This window comes from Phasianus colchicus, chromosome 5, assembly GCF_987193195.1.
Source record: "Phasianus colchicus chromosome 5, bPhaCol1.hap1.1, whole genome shotgun sequence".
Taxonomy (NCBI): domain Eukaryota; kingdom Metazoa; phylum Chordata; class Aves; order Galliformes; family Phasianidae; genus Phasianus; species Phasianus colchicus.
In genome coordinates, this window is record NC_143440.1 from 57,523,311 (window position 1) to 57,548,530 (window position 25,220).

Genomic DNA, 25,220 nt, shown 5'->3' on the forward strand with positions numbered 1-25,220 from the left:
ACGTGACAAGCCCCTATTCGTCCCGCCCTTCCGCGGTCACGTGGCGCTGCCCCTCCCCCACTGCCGCTGAGGGGAGGCGGGGTGGGCGCGGCTCTGCCGTCCCTTCAGCGCAGCGCCATGTCCGCGCGATGTGCGCTGCTTTCGGCCTGGGCGGATGGCATTGCGGCTCCACACCGCCTTGGCTGCCCGGTTTTTCCCCTCAGTTATCGCACGCCCCCACCAAGTGCTACTTCGCATTACTCAGCAGGACGCCCACTGTGCCAAAGTTACCCGGGATGTCCCGTATTCACATTAATCGTATTCACCCCCTCGCTCCCAGCTCCTGTCAGAGCAGTGATGGCTCCCCCGAGCCTCCTCTTCTCCACAGCTCCCATCAGCCGTGTGCTGCAGAGCCCCCCAGCTCCGTTCCCCTCCCCGAACACACTCCAGGGCCTCAATGTCTTCCTTGGATGCAGCCGATCCATCACAGTGCCAGGAATAGTACTTGGAGGTTCTGTCACTAAGCCTGGCTGTGTCCCGTTGGAAGACAGTGCTTCACGCTCCAAAATTCTGCAGTGGGGAAAAAAAAACGAACACTTGGGATGAAATTACAAGTTCAGAGCCCGCATGCAATTCTTAGGGAAGACAATGGAAGCTGTGTGTGAAAAAATCGGCTCAGAATTGTAAGAAGCGTTGTTTTCCATTACTCCGTTTTGAGTCCTGTTGTGGGATTCTTTAAGTTATTCAGAAAGGGAGTTTAGTGCCTCGGTGTGAAAGCAGCTCTGCGTTGTAGGGCCTGTTGCCTCTGCATTACAAGCCTGGGCCACTGTTATTTTTTTTCCTCTGGCATCATATAAATATTTGGGCTGGAAAGCAGCTGTGCTGTAACCTCCTGTTCAAAACAGGGCCGGCTTTGAACCTCGTCCTGTTGGGTTTTGAGTATCTCCAAAGAGAGAGATTGCACAACATCTCTGGATATTCAGTGCAGTCCTTACATACCAGCGCAGTGAATACCGCCATTGTGCCCCGCAATAGTCAGACTTTCCCTTGCTGTGATTTGGGATTTGTTGTCCTTTTGCCACGTGGGAAGCATCTGTCTGCTCTGTAACCCCCCCATGCGTTGTGCCCTCCCAGCTGTATGAGTGAGCTGCCTTCTCAGTGAACCAGGATCCCTTTTGCCTTTCAGAGGCCAAACTGTCTGCCTGAGAGCAACAGACCATACTTAAAGTAGGTTTCTTATTCTGTACTACAAGCAATATCACACCATTCATGAGCAGATTGATCTCAGGTGGGCTGAGAATGCAATGATGTAGGCAGTGTGAGCATTTGGATCTCTCCTGTTGGATTCTTGCTTACACGACACTGGATTTCACTTCATAACTTTCCAGCGTGTCAGATTTAGCACTTTTCAGGGACAATAATAGAGGTTTTGAAATGTGACAAACATTAAAGTTGGGAAACTTTACTGCACCCAGAGGGCAGTGCATGCCACAAACAATAAATCCAGAGGAACAATAACAGTATGGTTTTTGTACCTTCTGCTTTTACAGCAGCCAGTCAGAAGGTGGAAATCCGACACAAAGCGGAGGCATCCCTTTCTGATCTAACTAGAAAATGAAAGGATTCATTTTGTGTGTGTGTTTTTTTTTTTTAATAGGATTAAAATGATGGACTGTGACATCAGTTTTAGTGAAGAAAATGCCAGCCTTTGATCATAGAATCACTGAATGGCCTGGGTTGAAAAGGACCACAGTGATCATCTAGTTCCAACCCCCTGCTATGTGCAGGGACACCAGACCAGGCTGCCCAGAGCCACATCCAGCCTGGCCTTGAATGCCTGCAGGGATGATGATGGGCTGGAACAGTGAGATCCGAGATAGAAAGCTTCAGTTGCAGTGTTGGTTCACTCTGGGTTGTGTCACTCTGCTTTTATATTCATGCTTCAGTGTACACTGTGAACATTATGCACTCGGAAGAATTAGCTGAGCCACCCTGAAGCTAGATTTTAAAGGATAGCAGATGGTATGTTCAACGCACGTGGTAAGCTTTTATATGCTTTCCCCTATGGCCAATCACCGACTGATAATTTATTTCAAAGCCCTCATAAAATAAATCACTTTGAAAATGACGCTGTCTCTAGTTAATAAGCGCTCTTTCTCAAGGCAGAAGCTTGTTGCCATGAAGATAAAATCATAGAACTGGTTCAAAGTGCATGGGGATGGCAAATGCACCCTATTGAGAAGATGAGATAAACTGGATTGAGCTGGAAAGGAAGCATTGCTGCTTGCTTGTTGTGAAATTATGAGCAGGTGAACTGTCATTAAAGGCACTTTGACAGTCACTTAGTTTCCAGTATGGGCGTTCTGTGACAAGGAGTGAATTTTTTGGGGTACATTTTCTTTGCACAGTGGTGGATGTGTAGAGCCTTGATCATACGTCAAGCCACTGCATGAGCTTCTTTCAGAGTTCAGAGCTACTGATTGTGGCTGGCAGCAGTTCTCTTCACTTGTTCTTCAATGAATAGGAATTAGAAAATTCCTCTCTGTGTGACATCAGTGAAACCCACCTGAATGTCTCTTCTCCCAGAGAGGCCCAAACCCTCACCCTTCCTCAAGACTCCAGGCCTTTCTCAATCTTCTTTCTGTTCTCCCCTCCCCCTGCCCAATTGCTGACTTTGTTTTCTTGTCTGATGTTGCAATCCTCAGTCTCTCAATGAGTTTTGTGCCGTTTGCTGCTTGGCTTACAGCCACAGATCCCGCTGACAGATGATAATATGAAATCATGGCCCTTCATTCTCTGAAGGATCACATTTTCAAGTGCTTGCTGCAGTGGAGACAAGCTGGAAAACTTTTTTTAGGCCAGCACTAAATTAAAGGTATCGCTCCTGCTATGGGATGTCTGCTGATCATCTCTGCAGCCATGTGAGCAGCTCCAAGCAGGAAGAACGTGCCTGCATTGCTAAAGCTCCATCACTCAGTTTTTCACCACTGCCCTGCCATGCCATTTGTGGCCATATATTCATGCCTCGTTTTACCTTTCTGTGCAAAGCACTTGGGAGCTGTGTGTTCATCAAGAGATGCTTCTGTGCTCAGGCACTTTTTCTCCATCTGGCACTCTGCACTTCCTCTGCAATTCCTCTGGGGGCTTTTGAGATCTCCAGTTTTGCACAACCACTTACATATGCGTTTCCATATGTGAAATTAATCGTTCAATACCAAGTCACTCATGTCTCTACTTCAGATGCGTATTGATGGCGTAACCATACTGCTAAGGTCAATGATCTGCTGATTGGTGCCAAAGAACCCATTTACAGTCAAATGGCTTGTAGTAATTCAGGGAATGATGCACATAAGGATCATTTGGGCTTGTGAGGGATCAGTAAGTTACTGATAGGACAAAGGTGCTACTGAAGGGCGTGTGATGAATTATTAGCATGAGTATTCAGTGTAAGATACTGTGTGTGAAGGGCTACATCCAAATCTGATGCAGGGATGTGTGTCAGTGTGAGCTGAGCTTCCTTTTCTCTTTGCATGAGGTTTGGAGGCTGGCTGCTCTGCCTCCTGCTCTACTCGTGCATCTGGGAATACCTTTCTATTTCATAGCAGCACAACAGAAGTCAACCTGAGCCATACCCCTCCAAATGAAGACAATGAAGACCAAGTTGATGTTCGCCTGCTGTCTCCCATAGTTAGGGTATTTCCCCCACTATTGCCATGATGAACCAGGATGAACTTTACCAGATATATGTTGCAGCTGTGAGTGTGTAGTGCCTTCCCCATCAACACTAGTACTTCTTACACATGGGACCCATGGCAGAGAAATATCATGTCATGTATCATTTCCTCCATCACCACATCATGGCTATCAAGAAAGTTACTCTTCTAAGAGTAGTTTTGCTGTGGTGTGGTGTTTTAGCTTTTTCCAACAACAACACGAGTGTTTCATTAGCTAGATGTCCCACACAGTGATGGATTAGGGAAACAGAAATAAGAGATTGATCAAGAAAAATATATCAGGTGGAGTTGGAGGCAAAAAAAAGAGCAACATCAAAGAGGACTGAGGTTTGGAATCTTATTTCCCCTCTCCCTTACTGATGACAGGGACATGATGGCTGAGGTTGCCTTGTTAGTTTCAGGCTGCCCCATCAAAAGAGCACAAATCTCATCCACTGCAACTGTAAAAGGGTAAGTTCTTGTCCCATCAGCTAATGGTCATTTGATGCTCTGAGAAAATTTGTGGGAAAAAACACCCATGTCATTCCTCCACCTCTTTCTCTTGAGCTTTCAGCCCCTGATTCAGCAAATAGCTTAAGTGCTGTGCTGAACTGGTGCCTTTTAGTTGCTAATGCCATGCGAAAACGCCATGAGAATAAAACAGTTTGCATGACCGCTGCTAAGAATCCACTTCCTTCTTTGGGTCTTATTTTTTCCACCAGCCTGCTGGAAGGGCACTGCTGGAAAACAGCTTAGCCTGGGAAAGACTTCTTAACTAATAAACACGCCACAAAAACATTTCTGCAGTGATATTTTAGGTCAAATGGATTTGTCAAGTCAATAGCCACCAAAGTATGAAGGATTCCTATAAATAAAAGTGACTTAAAATGTTTTTATTGTCTGACAGAGCTCCTTTAAAGTGCAAATATGGCTGGAATGAATCCAAGTCCGGATCATTTCGAGCAAGAATCGTTAAAAAGAAAAGAAACACCTACTTCTGAACTTTTTAACCTTGGAATTCTTTCCAGTCACATCCTCAGCTGATAATAAATGTGGCAAATTCAATGAAGAATCTCTGTTCTTTGGGCTCTTGGGGCATTTAGCATAATTTCACAGTTCCTCTATTTCTCTTCTGAAAACAGGAAGAAATTATGCAGGGTAGTAGCTGTTTAAATACTAGAAAGTCTCTCTGGGGAGAATTACAGACATCTGAGTGATAAATTGGAAGTGGGATAACGGAAGGTTTGGAATGAGCCTGATCCAAAGTTCATTTAAGTCAAAGTTTCCTCACTGATTTTGGGGCTTTTTATATGAGTCTTGTTACGAGCAGCGTGTTGGGTGATGGTTTTGTCATGGCAAAAGGTTCCCCGTGCAGATCCCACTGAAGCAGGGCAAAGGAGAGGAAAAAAAAGGGGGGAAAAAAAAAAAAGCCAGTTCATCCAGCACTGGATTTTGTTCATGGAAGTCGTGCATCCAAACTGCAACGAGTGATCCTTGCAGCCAGGCTGCTGTTCTCCTGCCAGACCTCTCCTGTAGCTCCGGGCAGTATGAGTTTGTGTTATGATTCCGTGTTATTCCAGAATCTCCCCTTCCCAGCAAGCTGAATTAGCAGAACGACTCCACAGAGGCAGCCATTTCAAAGGAAAGGCACAGATTGCTGGGATAAAGTGCATCACAGAACACACTGGGCTGCCTGAGCAGCATCATGGCACCCGAGGAAGAGGACGCAATGGCTGTGCTATTTTGTGCTCCCTGAGCAGTGCTGGAGGCAGCTGAGCAGAACGGGTGCTTGCAGGCTGCCTGCAGCACAGCCCATTCCCACAGCTGCCTGCCTTCCCAGCTCGGCCTGCCTTCGCCCAGCTTGGCAGCAGCTCCTTCTCCTCCTCCAGGAAATTCCTGTCCTTTAATTCCACACCCCGTGACTGCTGCCCCACACTCGGTTAATGCCAGTACTGCAGAACCCCCTCCCTTTGGCCACCACTGCTATATTCACGGGGTTTCCTATTTTAGGCTCAGACCTGAGGTTCTTTGGGACATGGAGCATCTCCTTGCTTTAGTTTCCAGCATCCTGAACAAGGAGGTAATAGCATCGAGCCACTGTTGTGACACAAATAATGAAGACAAATGACTCTTTCTCAGTAGTATTTCAGCTCAGTGACCCAAGGTCCAGGCTGGTTGGCAACCTGAGAAAACCAGTCTCATCCTGGACTGCTTCACACCCCTCCTTCAGCCCTACTTCAGCTAAACACATTCTGAGCAAACAACAAAATGTGCTGCCAAAATAGCAGAAAGAAGCAACTCCCAAAACAGGAGTTCCCCCGGCCCCGCGGTGTGAACCACAGGTTTAATGAAGAGACAGGCAGCAAAAACAAGAAGCACGTTGCTGTTATAACCTATGAACACAACATGAATCACATAAACAGTTTCTTAAGGAACAAGTAGGTGGTGAGGACTGCAGGATCAGACTCCGAAAGGATTGCATTGAAGCACAGGAAAAATGAATGGCCTCTCCCTCTCCGCAAAGATTGAACAGCCTGCATTGTACTTAGGTCTGGGATTGCTAAAAATTGCTCCTCTTTTAGATGAAATACATATGGTGTGCCTGCTAAAATGTGTTCTTGTGATTAAAAATAAACTGCAATTGGCAAATGAATTAAGTACACATTTGCGGCGGTGTACTCTCATTCATTCACCAAGTTGCAGTCAGTTCTTTGCAGTGATTGTCCTCACTGTTGGAAATTCAGAACCACGGCCACATTTGAATAGTAAAACCACCAGTATTTAGGGCCTCTTTCAGGATAGTTTAATAACACTGTTACTGCTAATGCTGATTTTGATATAGAGACAAGGCAGTTACGTTCTGCTGGCCATTATCTGAGTGACTGTCCCTCAGGCATTTACCAGTGCTCACTGGTACTTGGATGGATGGATGCTTGGCCAATGTTCTGCTTTACATCGAAATAGAAAGATACTATTAAGGTATTGTATCAGAATATGGATATGATGAAGCTGAAGGATCAGTTTTCTGGCCAAGAAATAAAATGAAAGAACTTTGACTTTGGATGTGTGTGGTGGTACTGCAGCCAGTATGAAGTGGAAAGAGGCACAGACCGTTTTGCTTGACTTCTTACCACTGTGCTTTTCAGGTTAAGGGGGTTAAAATACACTCGGCTGTGTTTTCAGCTGCTACAACACTGTGTGTTATTTGCTAATGCCATATGTTGTCTGTGTGATAACAAATGTCCCTTTCCCTTCCCTGCCTGGAATCACAATAAAGGAATGTGTCCAATAAAGCGAGGAATTATTTACTTGTGCTTTTGCTACTAAAGGAAGAGCAATACCCACCTTTCAGTCTGTCTTCTCCAGTACAATATTCTCCTATTTTCCCTTCACATTTGCCCTCCTTTTGGGCACGGGACCAAGATGACTTGTGCACAAGGGCCAGCAGCATTACACCGAGATGCAATTTGGCTCTGAGGATGTAAAAATGACAGGATAAAAATGACAGGATGTCCCACGTGCCAACCTGGTGCTACCCTGATGGCAGCCAGATCTCAGGTGTCTTCTGGTCTAGTGCCAGCATCTTTGTACTGTAGAGATACAGTGAAGAAAACCCTCCAGCTTGTCCTTAGCATGCAGCTTGTCAGGTCAAAAGTGTCCTGGGAAGTGAGGAATTTCAGGGAAGGCTGAAGTTCAGGCAGTGATGTTCCTCACCAAAAACACGAGGGTGGTGTTGTCCCATTTTTACTGAGAGAGGTCATGGTCATGCACACAGAAGAATGTTTCTGCTGTTCCCTGGCATGAGTTCCATCCCTCAGTTCAGCTGACACCCAAAATTCCCCTTTCTTGCTGCAGTTTCCCATTCAAATTCCCTTTGTGCTCCCACAGACATGCTGGGATGGAGGTACCCTTTGCTTACTTGATTTATTAGATGCCTTGGGAATAACACTGGGTACTGATAAAGTAGAGAAATTAAGTTCTGGGGGCTGTCCTATTACAACCAGACAAATATCCATGAACCCTAAATTCTCTCTTTGATTTTGCAGCTGTGTTGGTGGAGAGAAACTCCATGTCAAACATAGTAGAGCTATTCCTTTTCCCCAATCACCCATCAACCCTCCAATATTTTCAGGAGACCTTTCCTCCTTCCCTAAGAGAGAGGAGATGAAGGTTTGGGTGGCTCTGGCCAAGCTGTACGGCCACACAGCTCAGGCTGATTTTTCTTGACTGAATTTGCTTGATTCAGGCTTTGGATATCAATTAAAAGAACACTACTCTTTTGTCTCGTGTGTTGCCCCCCTAAAAAATAATGAACTGTTTAATACACTAGAGGCAATTTCAAATTATCTCGCTTAATGAGGAAGGTTGTGACAGAAGATTTATTACCCTTTCTGATCTGCTGATGTATTTCCCTAACCGTTCCAGCAGAACCAATTGCTGTATTTTTATGATAGGCTCTATTTTCGGGGGTTCATTAGTTGTAAGCTAAAAATAACACCAAAGGTCTCAGTCTGAGAGCTAATCCAATTCTTTTAATTGGAAATAAAATTTGATAAGACAACATTCTAATCGTAACAGCATCAAACATTAAGACCCTCACTGGGCGTTTTGTCCAAATTGGAATTTCATGTGACTGCACAGAAAGACCTGACCTAGAAACACAATTGCATCACTGCTAAAAAGGACAAAACCCAGCTTCCTCATTAAAAAAAAAACCAACAAAACAACACACTTTGGTACAAGCAATGGAGGGTAGTCTACTCCAATTGATGCACTTAAAAAAAAAAAGGTTTGGCAATGAAACTGTTCAACTGAGACAAACTCAGGGATGCTCTTAGCTTGTGGCTGGCATAATGAGAATGGGGAAACGACTAGGATTTCTTTTTCCACAGAAAGAATTAAAGAGAAAAGAAGGAAAGCAATATGGAACAGCTCCCAGCAGGGTGTCCTACCTCTGTGCTGGATTCAAACCTTGCTGAAGCTGCTGCAGCCCAGCGATGGCGTTGTGCCGGGGCATGAATGACGGTGCGTAACACGAGCCCAGGGCTTTTCCTGCTGCATCATTCCAACAGCCACGAGCCTAATAGGGAGACAAATGCTTTGGGTCTTACAGGCTGTGCTCCTTGCAGGAAAGGAGAGAAAGCCTTGCTTTGGAGTTCCCAGGGAATTCACGTTTCTTGCAGGAAGGTTTCATGGCAGCCAGCCTAAAGGGAGCTGGGGCTGAGGAAGCCTTTGGGGCTGCTAGAGCATCACAGGTAGCCAGGGGGGTTGTTCAAATGGATGTAGGGAACAGGGAAGTCGTTGCGACTCACTTCAGCCTCACCCTATAGATTTTATATGCATCAATTATATATTTACATCTCAAACTCTATTATTCATAGAGTTGAGTAAACAGGTATTGATTTTTACACTGTAGCACAGACGGGTATTTCTGGGGGTGGTGTTCTCTGTAACCCTGACCTCATCCGTGCTTCCTGAGAGCAGGATTTCACGTGGGTCATCAAGCTGACAAAATCTGCAAGCAGTCACAGTTTGAATGGCAATCGATGGGCTTTCCGTTCTGAATGGACTTCACCCACCCCACGTCACACACAGCTCAGCCCCAGCTGCAAAGCCACCTCTTGGATGCAGAAGCAGCCAGAACTAGATGGAAAGGATGCATGGCATAGTCTTAGTTTATCAGGCAACAGCAGCTCTCCCATAGGAAAGAGAAACGTGGTGGCTGCGTGGATGTAGCACAAAGAGCTCACACAGTGTAGCTGAGAAGGTTCCTGCAGTCAGAATGTGAGCTCGTGTCGAGGTTTCTCCCTACCAAACCTTATGATGCTTCCAGGTGCATGTAAGGGTGGCAGAGAGAAACCCTGAATTGCATTTTGGAGCCCTGCCTTATTTCAGAGGTGAAGAAAAATGACCGACTTCATAGCTAGCTTTGCTATATTGAATCAATGTACAAGTTCCTTATTGGATTTTTATTGCAGATAAAATTGACAGAGAAAATCACTGGGATATACTTAAAAATGGGAAGGAAATGTGCGTTTCCAATAAAAAGGTCTCTGAAGGTCTCTTGTTTCATAGGAAGGAAGCTGTCTTTATATTACATGAACTATAAAAAATGATGAAAACTGAAGAGAGACAGGAAGCTGATAATTTGATTTATCATCTTAATGGCTATGATTCATGAATAAATAATATAATGGTTTATGTCTCTCTTGTAAAAGAAGTAGAGAAGAGCAATTTGTCTAATAAATGACTTCAAAAATTACAGCTGAGCCTTGTTTGCCACATTTGTTCTATTTAAAAAGAATGAGCGAGTATCTTATTTCTTATTACTTACTAGGACATTTGTTGTATTATTTATAAGAGTCAAAAACCTTAACTAAAAGCCACTCATCTCTGACCACAGTCTCCCATTAGCTTTAAATCCAGGAAAGAGAAAGGGATTGATCACTGGATCAATAAATCTAGCCTTAGAGCTGACTAAAAGCTTCCTTTAACCTCCTTCCTACAGCATCCTTTTTCAAAATTAAAGCATCCCCCTTTTTAATTATTGAAGAAGGCGTCGATTTTACAGTAAGGCCACGTGTGTCTGCATCACACAAGGATTTCTTTTTCTTTGGAAACAAACCAGCATCTTTAAAAGAAAAGCATTTCGATTACGATCGCTAGGTTTATTTTTTTAAATATCAACTAAAGATAGACACATCCTGTTCCAAATGTGCCTCAGATTTAAGTGTGACAGCTGTTGAGAATAGGAAATTGAGAAGGAATGTATATTTCAAATCACTGGACAGACAAACTACTCCAAACCCATCCTGGGAACAGAACGAACACAGCGTTTCATGTTTTCAAACCACGCTGTAAAAATAGCTCGTAGATGTTGTTTGCTCAGCGTGCATCAAGAACCTGAGTCCCTTTATCAAAATCATTTATCAGATCCCTCTTTCTTACCAGAGTTGGTTACACTGATGTAAGGCACTGCCCTCCTACAGAACCACAAAACGACGTGGGTGAGCCTTCAAAGCAACAGAAACCACTTGATGGACAGAATTCCTGCATAGAGTTGGCTGGGTGTCTCCAAGCAGGGGGCTGAAGCCAGGGCTGCTACTGAGGGATATCTCCATCAGCTGCATGCCTGCTGGCACCTCAAGCACTTGTATTTCTCCATACCTTTCTTTGTTCCATGTTCAATCTTTATCCCCAAGAACCCAGCATCTTTATCTGACAAGAATCTGGGATGACAAAACAGAAGTCCTTACTCTATTTCTGAGGCTTTCTGAGAGATCTGAAGGGCTTCGCTGTTGATCTTCAAGACTTGGTTATCTTTGGAATATCCTTCAGATAGATAATGCGAGGTGGTATAAAGGATTATTCGAGCAAACAGCACCAGTGAGACTGTTACTCACAGAATCATAGAATGGCCTGTGTTGCAAAGGAGCACAATGCTCATCCAGTTCCAACCCCCTGCTATATGCAGGTCGCCAACCAGCAGCCCAGGCTGCCCAGAGCCACATCCAGCCTGGCCTTGAATGCCTGCAGGGATGGGGCATCCACAGCCTCCTTGGGCAACCTGTTCCAGTGCCTCACCACCCTCTGGGTGAAAAACTTCCTCCTAATATCCAACCTAAACCCCCCCATCTCAGTTTAAAGCCATTTCCCCCTGTCCTATCACCATCCACCCTCACAAACAGCCGTCCCCCTCCTGTTTATATGCTCCCTTCAAATATTGGAAGGCCACAATGAGGTCTCCCTGGGGTTTCTCTTCTCTAAGCTAAACGAGCCCAGTTAATAAGAACAGCAGGAAGAAACTTCTGGATAACCATGCTTTGCACATTGTAAAATCAGTTAATTTCTACAAAGCTTATTAAAAAGAAAAACAAAGAGAAAGGGGACATAGATTTTAGCAAAATAGAGTTTTTGATTTTTCACATTTCATGAAAAACTGTATACTTCATGAAATACATCTCTCAGACTGCATGCATACACAGAATTCAGACTGTACCAAGGTCACAGTCACTGTATGATCTGGACAATTGTAACAGGAAAAAAAAACAAACAGGGTGAGCTTCCACAGCCTGTTCATTAAGACTTTCTATGTATGATTTCATATCATAGAATGGCCTGGGTTGAAAAGGACCACTATGATCATCTAGTTTCAATCCCCATCCTATATGCAGGGTTGCCAACCACTACACCAGGCTGCCCAGAGCCACATCCAGCCTTGAAAGGCACTATTTTTACATGCAGCACCTTCATCCCTCAACTGCTATATTATATAGGTCTCCTAAAAATGGAGAGCTCAAGACATTTTTGGGGTAAGTGATGCATCAACACCCTGTGGCTGCCAAAGCAGTGTAGGCTGCAGAAGGAATGACATTGAAATGACAGCAAATTGCAGACCTTACCCTATAAGGTTCTTTCATGGCCTTTCATCCTGAAGGGGCATTTCTCAGATGGCTTCGAAAGAGCTGGTGCCCTTTGATATGTTCCAAAGTGGATGAGACTCTTGACTGAAAACTACATTTTGTGGACTTGTAGGAAATGAAATAATGGGAACTGCCATCTGAAATTGAGCTGAATTAAGAGGTTCTGAAAGATTGCATTTAGCTCTCAAATCTCTAAAATCAAGTCAGATTTCAAGCCAGTTGCTACTGTTTTTGATTGCAGCAGCCCTTTGTATTGAGGCACAGAACAAAAAACAGCAAATTTGTCCCCTGCTATTCATTTTGTATAAGGAAAACGGCAGGGGTAGATAAAGAAGAAATAGATTTACTAATATGAAGCTGTTCTTGAATAAACACAGCTTATGCAAAAATTAGTATCAGTTGAATGGAAGCAGCACAAGGAAAATATTCCCCCCCCAAAAAAAAAAGTAGTAATTTTTCTGACATCAGTCATACAATTATCATTTGCATATGGAGGAGGGAGACTCTCAGCTGGTATAAACCGTTCTAAGTGCATCAATAAAGCCATGCTGATTTATAGCAGCTGAGAGTTTGTCCTGCAGCTCATTCATCCATGTGCAATGTGATAGATTGATGTGTTTGCATTTTCTCCCTGGAGACTTTGGTTCGAAACCTGTTTAAAACACAGTGAAAACAAACTGGCTGGTCTCTAAGCAGATGTCCCTGGAAATCTATTTACATCACAGTGGCAGCAGTTCAGGGGAAAGGGTGTTCTTGTGCAGGGGCAGCGTGGGCAGGAAAGCAGGTCCCCAGTGGAGCTGTATTGCAGAGCTTCCCTGGTAACTCCTCAGCAGACAGCTTCCAGGATTGATCTGATGCCTGCAAATTCACAGTGTGCTGCACCAGGTGAAATGGAAATATTCAATGAGAAATATTGCTTATGCTCCTGTAGCCCTTCGTTTGCAACCCAGGAGCAAGACTGGGCTGTGCTGCGTGCTCCCACTTATATCCTGCATATGTATTTCATGAATAATTGCCCATCTTTGATAAGATCTTTTCCACACATTAAACCAACGACATAGCAGCAGATCTGACTATCCATCACTACCTCAGGACACAAGACCAAATAGTTTAATTCCCATAAACTCTGCTAGGTCCTTAAGGAGATATCTTCTTTCTCCCCCTCCCATACTGTGCTTTATCTTTTCAGAAGCAGCAGCTCCTATAGAAAGGAGTTTGTTCCTGTACTGAGTATTGGCCTCAGCTTGAATTGTTTTTCCCCCTCCCTGGTGTTCAGTCCCCTGATGTATTTATAGAAAGATCATATCCTCTTTCAAACTCATTTTGCTAGGAATAGTAATGTTAGAAATAGATTGATGAAATTACTATATTAAATACAGACATACACACACACAAGACTAGAGACTCGTTTTAAAAGAAATGCAGAAAATACAGATGAGTCAGTCTTTAGTTAACAGTGCATTATTTCAAACATGTCAGCAACAGATGGAAATACAATATAAAAGATGGATCAAGTTCAAAACCAATTTTTAAGGTTTTTCCATCTAAAGACTATCCATCTATAGAAAGACCAGAAAGCCTACCTGAAATTCCATAAAACTAGTTTAGGAACAGTACCAAAAGCCCACAATGAATATCATTTCTAAAAGAGAGCTGGGAAGACTCAAAGTACATTTGGATAAAAAAGCCCTAAGCAGAGGCTAGTTTGGGTTGAATGATCTGCAGAAAAAGGAAGAAAAACGTCAAACTGCCATTAAAAAGAAACTGAAAGGGAGGAAAGACTGAACACACAATTCACCTGTTTAGAGACCATTTCATTCTGTCACAAAAATATTTTCTAGCTTTGCTGCTCTGGTACATCAATCCTGAGTACTCTAACTTTCGATTTATAATGATATTCCTTCAGATACAGCTTCACTGATGGAGGAATAGGCAGTGCATCAATACCATCGTAAGTCGTACAGTTGCAAATAACTGTTCTACATATATGTTGAAGGGAGAAAGGAAAAGTCCTGTTCAACGGAGTGGACAAAAGCGGTTCAAAGAACATACAGGAGCTTGGATCCTTATAGTGCTCTAAGAGTCCTGTGATGTCAGGAGAGTGGAAGACACAAGGATCGTGGGCATCAAAGCTGAAGTTATGATTCCACTGCTCTATCCGTGCGTGGAGAGAGCGGCTGTAGCGCCTGAAGCTCACAGAAAACAAATAGTCTTCTTGGGCAGAATCTCGTAACAAAAAAGTTCCCTCTGGCTTTCCTTCTAGCAGTGCTTCGGCTGCATACTTATCCATGACTCCCCAGTAGCAGGGGTTGTTGTTGATCTGCAGGAGGTCTGGGACGAGGCAGTGCACATAATCAATCTGCGTATGGTATTTCGGAGGCGTTTCCATCCGCAGCAACTCATCATCAGTTTCCCATTTGGGCTTGTTTCTTTTTCTAGAGCTTGTGCACAGTGTTATAACTTCATCGTCGGAGTCCATATCGCTGTCATCTTTACTGCTCCTTACCACCTTCCCTGCCACCAGCTCGGACCGTGAGTCCCGCCTGGAGGGAATGCCATCAGTAAGGTCAGAGGATGGGGAGGGAGCTGATGGAGGATCAGACTCTATCTCATTGTCTCGTAGGTCCTCCTCCTTTTCCTCATTCTGGGATAAGTCAGTAATTGTCCAGTCTTCTGCTTTTTGGTTTATAGGGGCTGTATGCCTTTTAATCAAGTGCCACCGAAAAGCAAGCTCCGAGCGTGGAGGAAAAGGACACTTATCTAGCATTAATTCACTGATATGAATTTTTCTTTTCGATTGAAGTCCTGAGGCGTGCCGACTGGTACAATTTTTGATGGGAAAGCACTGACCCACAGCATCTTGCAGTTTTTGTTTGAGAGAGCGGCCTAAAAACCTGTGTCCACATGAACGATCTAGATCCAACTCGATAGAGGAGCAGCTGTACTTTCTCTCCTGGCTCCTTAAATTAGGCCCTGACCTTCCTGCAGCGTTTGCTGTCTCAGTGTCAGAACAGCGCTCAGTCTTTTTTGACCAGGAGAGTTTCTTTCCACTCCAGACATAACCATCCTTTCTGTCTGCACTTCTGCTCCGGCTGCTCTTGGGTCTCACATCTGTGTTTTTAAGATTACTGTCCTTATTTTCTGCCATTTCGACAGCTCTGCTCCCCAAGTTTCCAGGAAGCGCAGTTTTTTCTTGCAAGGTTTTCTACCCAAGGAAGCTTCTTTGTGGTGCTTTCTGAAAGTATCTGAGGACAAAGAGAAGACAGCTAAGTTAACAGCTTTGCATGCACACAACACAAGATGAATGCCTGTGTATGCATGACAACAGCGACAATTAATTGTTAGCCACCTATAAGTAATGATCAAGCTGAATTCTTGAGAGCCCTCCACAGATCCTGGCCTGATCCCAGACAAGGATCTTAATCCTTCCTTGTCAAAAACATCCTCCAGAATAAACAAGTTGATGTATTTTTAGAGTCCCTATTCTGACTATGCAGCAGAGCAGAAGGTTGGTGGTGCTGGCAATCCTCTTTTGCAAGGGTCCATTTGAAGATGAAGCACTTTGCATGGCAGGTGACACTGCTTTAGTTGTTTTTCGAGCAAATTCTGCATCTCTTCCAAATAACCTTTCAAGAAGAAACAAGGCAGAGCAGAAACAAGTAGGTCAGAGTACAAAGAGCTACTGTACCTAGATGATATGCCTGTTTGCTGCTAATCCACAGAGTGGGATGCCAGAGATCTTTTTCTTAACTGACACTTTTGGGTCACTTTCTGGATAAAAAAAAAATAAATTATATCAGTCACAGATTCTGTCAATTTCTGAAAGCTGTTTTCCTTTGCCTTTTAAAACGGAGCTAGAAAATGCTGAGCCCCTAAGGGATTGAAATATCTGGGGCTTTACATACTGAAAAGGATTAAAACAAATCCAGTCCCTTACTAAAAGCAATTTTAAAAGGCCATGAAAGATGGAACCGCTTATTACTCATTAGAGAAGAAAGTTTACATTATTAAAATCACTGCTGCTTTGAGACACACGGTTGCTGATTTCATTCTCTTTTGTTTTCAAAAGTGCAGTGAATTCTCAACTAGATAACAGATCTTCCTTTTGAATGTTGCGCTTTGAAGAACAAAAATTCCTCTTTTCATTGCTCAGTTGAAAGAGCAGAGTGTTTTTTTTTTTTTAAGGAGCATAGACAGCAATATGCTGTGTATGATATACCCTCCTGAGGCATGGCAGGATGCAGAACTGCTTCCCATCACATACCACGATGCCTTTGCACCAAAACGAGATTCCGAGCCTGCTGTCCACTGTTGGTTTTTAAAACTAATTGACGTGGTAAATATTAAGCAGGAAAAGAAAAGGGCATCCACTTCCTCTCTCCATTCAATTCGTTCTCATCATTAGGATTAGCCAGCATGACACAATCTCCCTGCAGTCCCCCAGGGGCTGAGCAGGCTGAGGTCTTGCCTCTGCTTTCAGTAAAGAGAAAGCCTGCTGTGCCAGAGGCTTACATGCAATCTGCAGACCAAATGCAACCCAGATGGAACTTTCACTGAGAATTTTTGACATTGTGTTCATTGCTTACAATCCACAAACCTGGGGGGGGGTGGAGAGGAAAAGGGAGGGAAAGGTGGAGCAATGTGAGGAGATGAAGAAATGTGGAACGAGGGTAAGAGAAAGAAAACATTGCAAGTATGTGGGGAAAAAAAAAAAACCCTGGTGTTAGAGCCAGCTAGATGAACAATCCCTCAGTGGTTGTGGAAGCAGAGAATGTGTCCACATTTCAGCAATTACAAATCATCAAATATTAAAGATTGTTTTCTTCTCTCAAGGTTTTACACACCACTTTTCAGTGAAAACACTGCAGATGTAATACTGACAGAAGAAAGGTTGCATTTACATGAGACTTAAACTGCCTTTATTTAGAGCAAAACTCAGTGACTGCTTCTGTACTGTCCCTTATTTTTCATCCTGAGTGGTGCACTGAGTTTTCTACACAATGACTGAAAGAAAGCCCCACAAACTTATTCTAGATTCAGCCTGTAGTAATCTGTACTAACTATATATATGGCATTTTTAATTGGAATGGCTCGAGGGACCCCAAGGATCATGAAGCTCCAACCCCCTGCCAAATGCAGGGCCACCAACCTCCACATTTCAGAGCAGCCCAGGCTGCCCAGGGCCCCATCCAACCTGGCCTTGAGCACCTCCAGGGATGGACGGAGCATCCACAGCCTCTCTGGGCAGCTGTTCCAGCACCTCACCTCTCTCACAGCAAACAACTTCCCCCTGACATCCAACCTAAATCCTCCCTCCATTTAGGGTACAAAGTCAAGTACTTAAAAATTAGGATGTGACAGTTTGTAATTGACTTTGAAACCTTTAATTACTTCATCCTGCACATCCAGACCATATAAGGAATAAGATGCAGAATATTTGAAATACTTTAAATGTACAAAACACAAAAGTGCTGAAAAGGCCTGATATCCCCCAGTGTGACAGCACAGCCTTACTGCTGAAATAATTCTGGTGTTTTCTGTCATCTCTGCCTAAGCTGTTCTTGTGTTTAATTGCAAAGCCACGTTCTACTTCCTACCTTTCTTCCATCACGTCCCAGTGGTACCTGAACCCTGCAGCTCAAAGTGAAGCGATAGCACATGATGTTGTAAGACATGCACCATTAGCCAGCAGCACAGAAAGCTGCTCCCAGGACGCTGATGGCTGCTGGGAGCAAGGCACGATCCTGCCACGTCACAGAAGTAATCATTCATCAGACACCCATGGAAGGAGTGCACAGTAGGTGAAGAAAATGGGACATCATCCTACTAAAGCCAAATCTGAACCTTGTGGAAGAAGAGTAAAGGATAGCTCAGCACACACCCCAGCACCCACATGGAATGCCCAAATCCTTCTGTCTCATGTTCCAACCAGGAGTCATGCCTTCATACTTTTCCCAATCCGTGACTCAGAGCCCTGTCTGTAAAATGGGAACTGAAAATATTTTGGGTACGCAGACATAAAGGACAGTGGTGCATTCGGTGCTGTATTAACGCTTAAGGCCATCTACCCAAACCAACCATCCTCTGCACTGCACGCTTGAGAGGAAATACAATGTTGTACCTATATCTGTTAATGGCTGAATGGAACTGAAAGAGCAGAAGAGGAAAGGGAGAATAAAAACCAGGGAACACAAAGTGTACTTTCCCCTACAGGCAGTGCTAAATGGAAAAGTCGTGCGCCACACAGCTTACATACGTCAGTTCTGAGATCTTTCCTTCCGCAAAAAGTGAAGAGACAAGCACTGGTAGAGAATGAATGACACAGATACGATTAGTCCTCTGCCTACAAAAGCTTTCTTTGAAGTGGGGATACCTTAGGCATCTCAGAAGCAGATGTATTTGACAAAAACCCTGATGTTCGCAACTCTAAGCGAGCGGCAGAACAAAAGCAACACACAGGGATGAACAGAGTTCACATCAGGCCATGGGATCCGGCTTGCAGTTCAAGGTTATCCAACACTGCTGTGGCTTGCAATCCCCGAGGACAGGCAGCGGGGTGGGTTCTGTTGTTGTTTTCACCAGGGCACAGCTCCCTGAACACGAAGAGCCTCTCTGGCTCTGGAGTGGCTGGGGCAGCAGCTGTTGCTCTTTCCTTCCTGTACCGATGCCCTGACACTAAACTTCAGGCCTCCCAGCCAGCTGCAAAATGCCATCTCGGTGCTTATCTGTGATAAGGCATATTCAGCCTCACCATAAGCCTACTTATATCAGTTGCAAAACACCCAGTATCTCCATCAGCAGAATCAAAACTCTAAGCGTATACAAATTCTCCCCCCCACCCCCCTTCTAATAAATACTGAATTGCTTTAACTAGATATTTACACCCTGCACCACTGGACCCTTGCCTCAAGCCTCCAAGTCTTTTCTGTGAAGCTGCTTCAGTCTCTGTGCAAAGAAGAAAGGAGAATGTCATGATGTCCCCCGGGTGCTGGTTGAAAAGCTGCCTGCAGCCCATCCTCCAGCCCTCCAGAGCTGGGAGAAGTCTGTCCTGGACACCACAAGGACAGAGGTCCCATTGCTTCTGTGGACAACCTGCACCCATCTGTGAGACCCTCATGCAGAAAGCACTTAGCAGGTTTGCTGTTCTTTTACAGAAAAACCACGGGGTCACTGTATGATGCCTCTAACAAAAGAAAAGACTCATGCAATAAGTTAAGTGAATCTTGATATTTTTTTCTAGTTTTTCTTTCTGACAAAAGCCTGACAAAGAAGTCAAAAGGAAAAATGCTCTAATTTATTACAACTTACATAGAAGTCATTTCAAAAATCTCTCACTGGTCACATGCTGTTTTCATTACTTTCACCCAATTAAATTTTGGCTGTGAGACCGCATTTTAAAACCTGACCTTCCACTGAAGTTGAGCTGTTATTGACTTTTTTTGGAAAAAAGCCCAGCCTATTAAGAGTAACAGTGAGTTTCAATTCCTCTTAACTTATTTTTCTCCATTTTGAAAGCATTTATTTTGATTTATGATACAGCATCCAAAATACCTAAGTCTAGAATAGAGCTCAACTCCAGCTTTCAACTAATTAAAGAAATTATCACATGTACAAAACAGAAATTACTGCCTGAAGATACAGCTGGTAAACCAGAATGACAGAAGCAATTGCCTGGAAGTACGCCCGATCCCTACTGAGTCTGTATATTCCCAGAACTACAGGGCATGCAGCAACACCTCCCTCAACCCCAAAGCAGGGCTCTTTTATTCATACCTGAGATGTGGAAGAGGCTTGGAAGGCTCAGACCTGCTGCCTTCAAGGCACCCTGTGTACGGGTTGCAGGAGAGCTGGGCAGAGCGTTCAGTAACCTCTCAAGCACTAAATCAGGAACAGCTTTATGGCCCATGACCAACACCTCACTCGTGCTCCACCCAGAAACCCTGCAGGTGAGCAGCATGCTCCCACCCTGCCACTTCTGCCCTCCCAGCCGGCTACACCTCCTCATAAAGCCAGCTGCTTTCATTTCCAACCGGATTTAAAGGCTAACCTTGATGCCTCACTACTTCCAATGGGACAGAGCCAGGGTGCCCTGTTCCTTTGCCCAAGTGACCTTCAAACCCACAGACCCCAAAAGCTTTCCCAGGAATCACACAGCTCCTCCAGCAGGCAGCACCTCTGTGAATTGTGACATCTGCACGAAGCTGAGCTTTTATACCATAAAATGTTTCAGGTGCAGCTCGCACGAGACATTCTGCAAACTAAAATAAATAATTAGAGGCATAATAATACAGCTGGCACACGCTTCTCTCAGCCCCAGGAGCTTGCTGTAAGAATAGCTTGGTCTTCCCACTCATCCGGTAAGTGGTTCAGCTAGAATCACGGTGCTAGCACACATTATCCTCTCCAGAAATCACGCTTTACTGAGATATGTCAGGGTACACCCATGGAAAACATGTCTTCACGCAGCTGCCACGGGGTTTAATAATGAAATCCAGGCACATTCATTAAAAAAAAATAAATTAATTAAATAAGTAAAGGCAAAAACGAAGCATGCCTACTTGGCAACGCTGCCTTACTCATTCATGAAAGTAGCAACGCGGTGTTACGAAGAGCCCGATGGCATTTCCAGCACCAATAGATCCCAGTGCTCACCCAGCACCGATCGTAGGGTAAAACTGAGGATAAAAGGGCTCTGCCTGCAAGCCGTTTTCCTCAGAAGCAGGAAGAAATTGGGCCAGAACATTAAAATTACATAAAGGAAAAGCAGAGAACTGCAGAACTGCTTTTTTTTTGGGGGGGAGGGGGAGTTATTTTCCCTTTATTTCAGGTACGCCAAGCTCTCACCCAACTCGTCCTTTAAGAAGCTGAGCTCCTATTTTGCAGCCTACCAACACACTTCATGTCGTATCGCGACCTGCTTCCAGCGCCAGCAGCGCTTCCACAGAGGAGCGGCGCAGCTCCGAGCCGCGGGGATGCCAGCAGCCCTACGTTCGGGACCCACGAGCCCGAGGAGCTCCGACTGAGGGAAACCGTGCAAGCGAAGAAGAGGGGGAGAGAAAAAGAAAGAAGGCAGGCAGGAAGGCCGCCCGGCTCGGCTCGGCTCGGCTCCGCACCGCCGCGCTCCCTCTCAGCGCTCACCTGCCGCTGCCGCCCGGCAGCCGTGAGGAAGCGGCCCCGTCACCTGCCGGATCCCAGCCGCTTCCGAGCGGCCCCAGCCTCGCCCGCCGCCGCCATCCCGCTGTCTGCCGGCCCGGCCCGGCCCCCGCCGCTCGCAGCCCCGCCCCGTGTCCTGACGGCGCGCTGACGGAGCGGGGCCGGCCTCGGCGCGGGCGGGAGCGCGGGAAGGCTCGAAGTGGGAGGAAGGTCGAGCGGGGCGGCGGGCCGTGAGGTGACTGAGCTGAGCCGAGCTGAGCCGAGCTGAGCTGAGCGCGGCCTGGGCCCAACGCCCGGCATGGGGCGGGGGAGGTCCTCGTCCGCACCCTGAGGGGCTGCGGGGCTCTGGAGCCTCTCTGTTTTCCTCCCCGTTTTGGGGTTGTGCTGGCTTACGGCCCTATTGGGATACAGCGGGGATCCGGGCGCTTTCCGGCCTCCGTGGGTGGGATTCCCCATCTGGGGATCTTTCTAAAGTCTTTTCGCAGTGGATGTGGTAATGCCGAGCTTTTCTCTCTCTTTTTTTTTTTTGGTGTGGCTATCGCACGTGGGGTGTGAGGGGATGCTGCTGCTTTTACTTTTGCTGTGAGGAAACGGGATTGTTTTCTTACTCGGGATAAATTTCACCTCATACAGAAAGGGCAAAAAGGGCCCCGTATACCAGGTAAATCCCGCTGTGAGATATTAGCTGTGCTTGACAGAGGTCGGTGCTTCTTCCTGTGATTCTGTGATTCTTGCTTTAAAAAAATTGATGTTATTTCCTGCCCTTGTTTGACAGGGAAGAAGAAAAATGCCGTCATCACAAAAGCCGATGCGGTACGGACACACGGAGGGACACACAGACGTGTGCTTCGATGACAGCGGCAGGTAAGTGCCCCACTCTTAGAGAGAAGGGGAGAATATCATCTTAAAAATGATCCCAGGGATGAAACACCTCCCTGCGAGGACAGGCTGAGGGCTGGGGCTGTGCAGCATGGAGAAGGGAAGGCTCCAGGGAGACCTGAAAGCCAGCTTTGGGTATCTAAAAGGGCTGTAAGAAAGAAGGGGACAGATTCTTTAGTGGGGTCTGTTGTGACAGGAAAAGGGGAAATGTTTTCCAACTAAAAGAGGGAGAGTTAGATTGGTCATAGGAAAGACGTTTTTTACAGTAAAGGCAGTGAAGCACTGGCACAGGTTGCCCAGAGAGGTGGTGGATGGCCCTGCAGACACCCAAGGTCAGGTTGGATGGGGCTCTAAGCAACTGCTGAAGCTGTGGGTGTCCCTATTTATTGCAGGGAGTGGGACCAGGTGGCCTTGAAGGGTCCCTTCCAACTCAAGCAATTCTATGACCATCTGGGGGATGGATGGTCACATTCCTATCTGTTGATTTCTGAGAATTTTCTCTTCCAGCTGCAATACTGGAAAGGTGGATCTATGGGCTAGCTTGGTCTGGCACATCCTTTATTTGTCTTTGTTGAGAACAGTATGTGTGTAGGACATATAGAATCATTAAGTTTGAAAAAGATCTCTAGGATCATCCATCACCCCCAGTATTGCCTACTAAACAGTGTTCTTTAATAGTGCATTTCCATGCTTTTTAAACATCTCTAGGGATGGTGACTCCACCACCTCCCTGGGCAGCCTATGTCAGTACTTCACCTCTCTTTTAGATCAGAAATGTTTCCTAATATCCAACCTGACTCCCCCCTGGTGCAACTTAAGCCCATTACTTCTCATCCTCTCACTGGTTACCTGGGAAAAGAGGCCGACCCCTGCACACATATGTATAACATTCTCTATATATTCTCTTTTACAAAAGTGATTTCATAGACTCAAAATGTATCTTGGAAGAAAATATGTTTGCATACGCTGTAAGAAGTCAAAGCTATATCTATTTCCAGCAAACTTGACAGTTGAACACCATGTTAATATTTTTATGGGTTCTGTAGGTCTGAAACATGCTAAGCTTGTTAAACTTAAGTCAAGTGTGTGTTAACGCTCTTAGTTTTGCCCTCAGCTGTAAGGTAAATTTTCAGAGGCTTAAGAAGCAATTAAATGTTCAGCTGGCAGTGAAATCAGTCCTCTGAAAAATTCCATCTAGATCCTGGTAAGCATGGATTGACAAGTAAAGTTCAGTTCAGTGAGTACCAGGCCTAGTGGGTTATCAGAGACACCAGCACTGTGTTGTGCTACCAGATTTGTATTTTTTTTCATGTTCATTAAGTATAGAGTTCAATGAATTATATGTATTGTGTCTCAGTAAAAAAAAACCCTACACTTCGTTTTCATTTGGTTCAAATCCTGTGTCTTTGAACAGCTGCATCGTAACTTGCGGCAGTGATGGAGATGTTAGGATTTGGGAAAACCTGGATGATGATGATCCAAAGTCCATTAATGTTGGAGAGAAGGCTTATTCATGTGCTCTGAAGGTATGGTAATTAACAGATCTGTTAAATTGTGTTGTGCTGATGTTGATATCTGTCTGTTGAGATACTCCTGGTGTACTTAAGTAACATTAAAACATAAATTGAGGTAATATATGGAAAAAGGCAAGAATAATACTGTGTGCAGCACATTTCAGTGTATTTGTCTTCAAAAAGCCTCTGGAATTGTTGAATATTTTAGCTAAATTAAATACTTCATGTAAACAAGAGTACTTCTAACAATTCATTTTTCATCGTGTAGGCTCGTAGAGGAATTATTCATTATACCAAATTTCTGTAATGTTATTTTTTCCCCCTCTCCCCTCACAGTCAGTTATAATTATTTCAGACTTTGATCTCCTTTTTGAAAAACAAACCAAGCAGATTAAACTAATTATTCAGTGAACTCTGTGGACTGTTTCAGTATTTTCTCACAGTGTCAGTCACCAAAAGTTTCCCAGCAGTTTATGGTGCAGCTGATTTCTGTTCTTCTGACCATCCCATCTCAGAGGCTCTGAACTGCTGTTGAAGGGTATATGAAAATAGAAAGCAAAGAGCTTGTTTTGTGTGGCTCTGTTCTGTGGTCTAAGGAATTATAATATTTGTTAATCAGAAAATTACTTTCCTGAGTCAGTGTCTGGTAATGCTTTGATAATATACATATGTATAATAATTAGTTGATATTTAGCTCTCAAAATTGATACTAGACCAGAATGTTCTTCAGACATTTTGTTCTCCTTTGTCCCTTCTCCTCCCTTCCGAGTCGGAGAAGAACAAGATTTGTCTTTAAAAGTAATTAATTTAAGAGGATACAGATTAGAGGCTTTTCTTTCACTTGACTGACTTGTTCTGCTGTTTGAAGTATGGCCTGCTCTGTTTATTTCAATGTTAAGGCAGTTCCTTGTAGTGTATCTAGAAACCGTGATTGTAAATAAGAAGGTAAATAAGTTATCTTTATAAATTTGTATAATAGAAAGTAATTCTTTTTAATACACTTCTTCTTAGCTTGAGAATTCTAACACAAATTCCTTTGTGTGCAATTATTCTTATGTTACGTTAGTAATAGAAGGTCCAAAATGTTGTCTTTATGACAGAGAGGAATTCTAGAAGTCTCCATCTGTTCTTCAGGTATCATAAAATAAAGTTTGCAGGTATAAAGGAGAATTTAAAATTGCTTTTCAACTCTTTGTGGTTTTGAAGGGGAGTCTAACAGATGAAATAAATGAGAATTTATACAAATTTTAAAACCATTCGTTTGAAAACATACTCAGAATTTATACCTTAGAACATTTTTTTTCTTTTTCTTATATTCCTTGTATCTTCCTTTTAACATAACTTGTGCATAGTCCCCAGTACCCACTGCTTTCTAGTGCGTTTTCATCAAATTACTTCCAGTTTCACACAGAAAGTGAGGGGATTTTGAATGAGTTCATCAGTGTCAGCAATTGTGAAAGTTAGTGATGAATACAGGAGGGAAACATCTTGGTTGTAATTTTTGGACATCAGTGGGAACAGTCATGTGTTCTTAGTTTACTGGAAAGGACTTTTAGCTC

At 44.3% G+C, this 25,220-nt stretch overlaps 2 protein-coding genes across 9 annotated transcripts in view; one reads left to right on the top strand and one right to left on the bottom strand.

The window, feature by feature from the left end:
- Nucleotides 1-2: 2 nt before the first annotated feature.
- On the bottom strand, nucleotides 3-21,377 carry SOCS4 (suppressor of cytokine signaling 4). 5 transcript variants are annotated; one of them, XR_016467175.1, is made up of 4 exons: nucleotides 21,254-21,377; nucleotides 8,645-15,360; nucleotides 7,038-7,165; nucleotides 3-549 (listed from the first exon to the last, which is right to left on the bottom strand). XR_016467175.1 is itself a non-coding variant. In XM_031605428.2 (2 exons), exon 2 carries the CDS (start codon nucleotides 15,261-15,263, stop codon nucleotides 13,953-13,955), a length of 1,311 nt encoding a protein of 436 aa, XP_031461288.1. In that variant the 5' UTR covers nucleotides 15,264-15,360; nucleotides 21,254-21,377; the 3' UTR covers nucleotides 7,172-13,952. The 5 variants fall into 5 exon arrangements, 1 of the variants encoding a protein (XP_031461288.1); XR_016467176.1 differs by lacking the exon at nucleotides 3-549 and adding an exon at nucleotides 15,804-15,886 and having other exon boundaries at nucleotides 563-7,165; nucleotides 21,254-21,355; XR_016467174.1 differs by lacking the exon at nucleotides 3-549 and having other exon boundaries at nucleotides 563-7,165.
- A 38-nt stretch (nucleotides 21,378-21,415) lies between these two features.
- WDHD1 (WD repeat and HMG-box DNA binding protein 1) overlaps nucleotides 21,416-25,220 on the top strand; it is a 30,603-nt gene continuing 26,798 nt past the window's right edge. The window contains exons 1-3 of one of the 4 annotated variants that reach the window (XM_031605426.2): nucleotides 21,416-21,503; nucleotides 22,044-22,132; nucleotides 23,562-23,673. In XM_031605426.2, coding sequence (XP_031461286.2) covers nucleotides 22,056-22,132; nucleotides 23,562-23,673 — 189 coding nt within the window. In that variant the 5' untranslated portion in view covers nucleotides 21,416-21,503; nucleotides 22,044-22,055. The other 3 variants (XM_090141904.1, XM_031605427.2, XM_090141905.1) reach the window with 3 other exon arrangements.

Bases quoted from the DNA above. Each gene is read 5' to 3' on its own strand.
- SOCS4 (XM_031605428.2), bottom strand. From the start codon at position 15,263: ATGGCAGAAAATAAGGACAGTAATCTTAAAAACACAGATGTGAGACCC.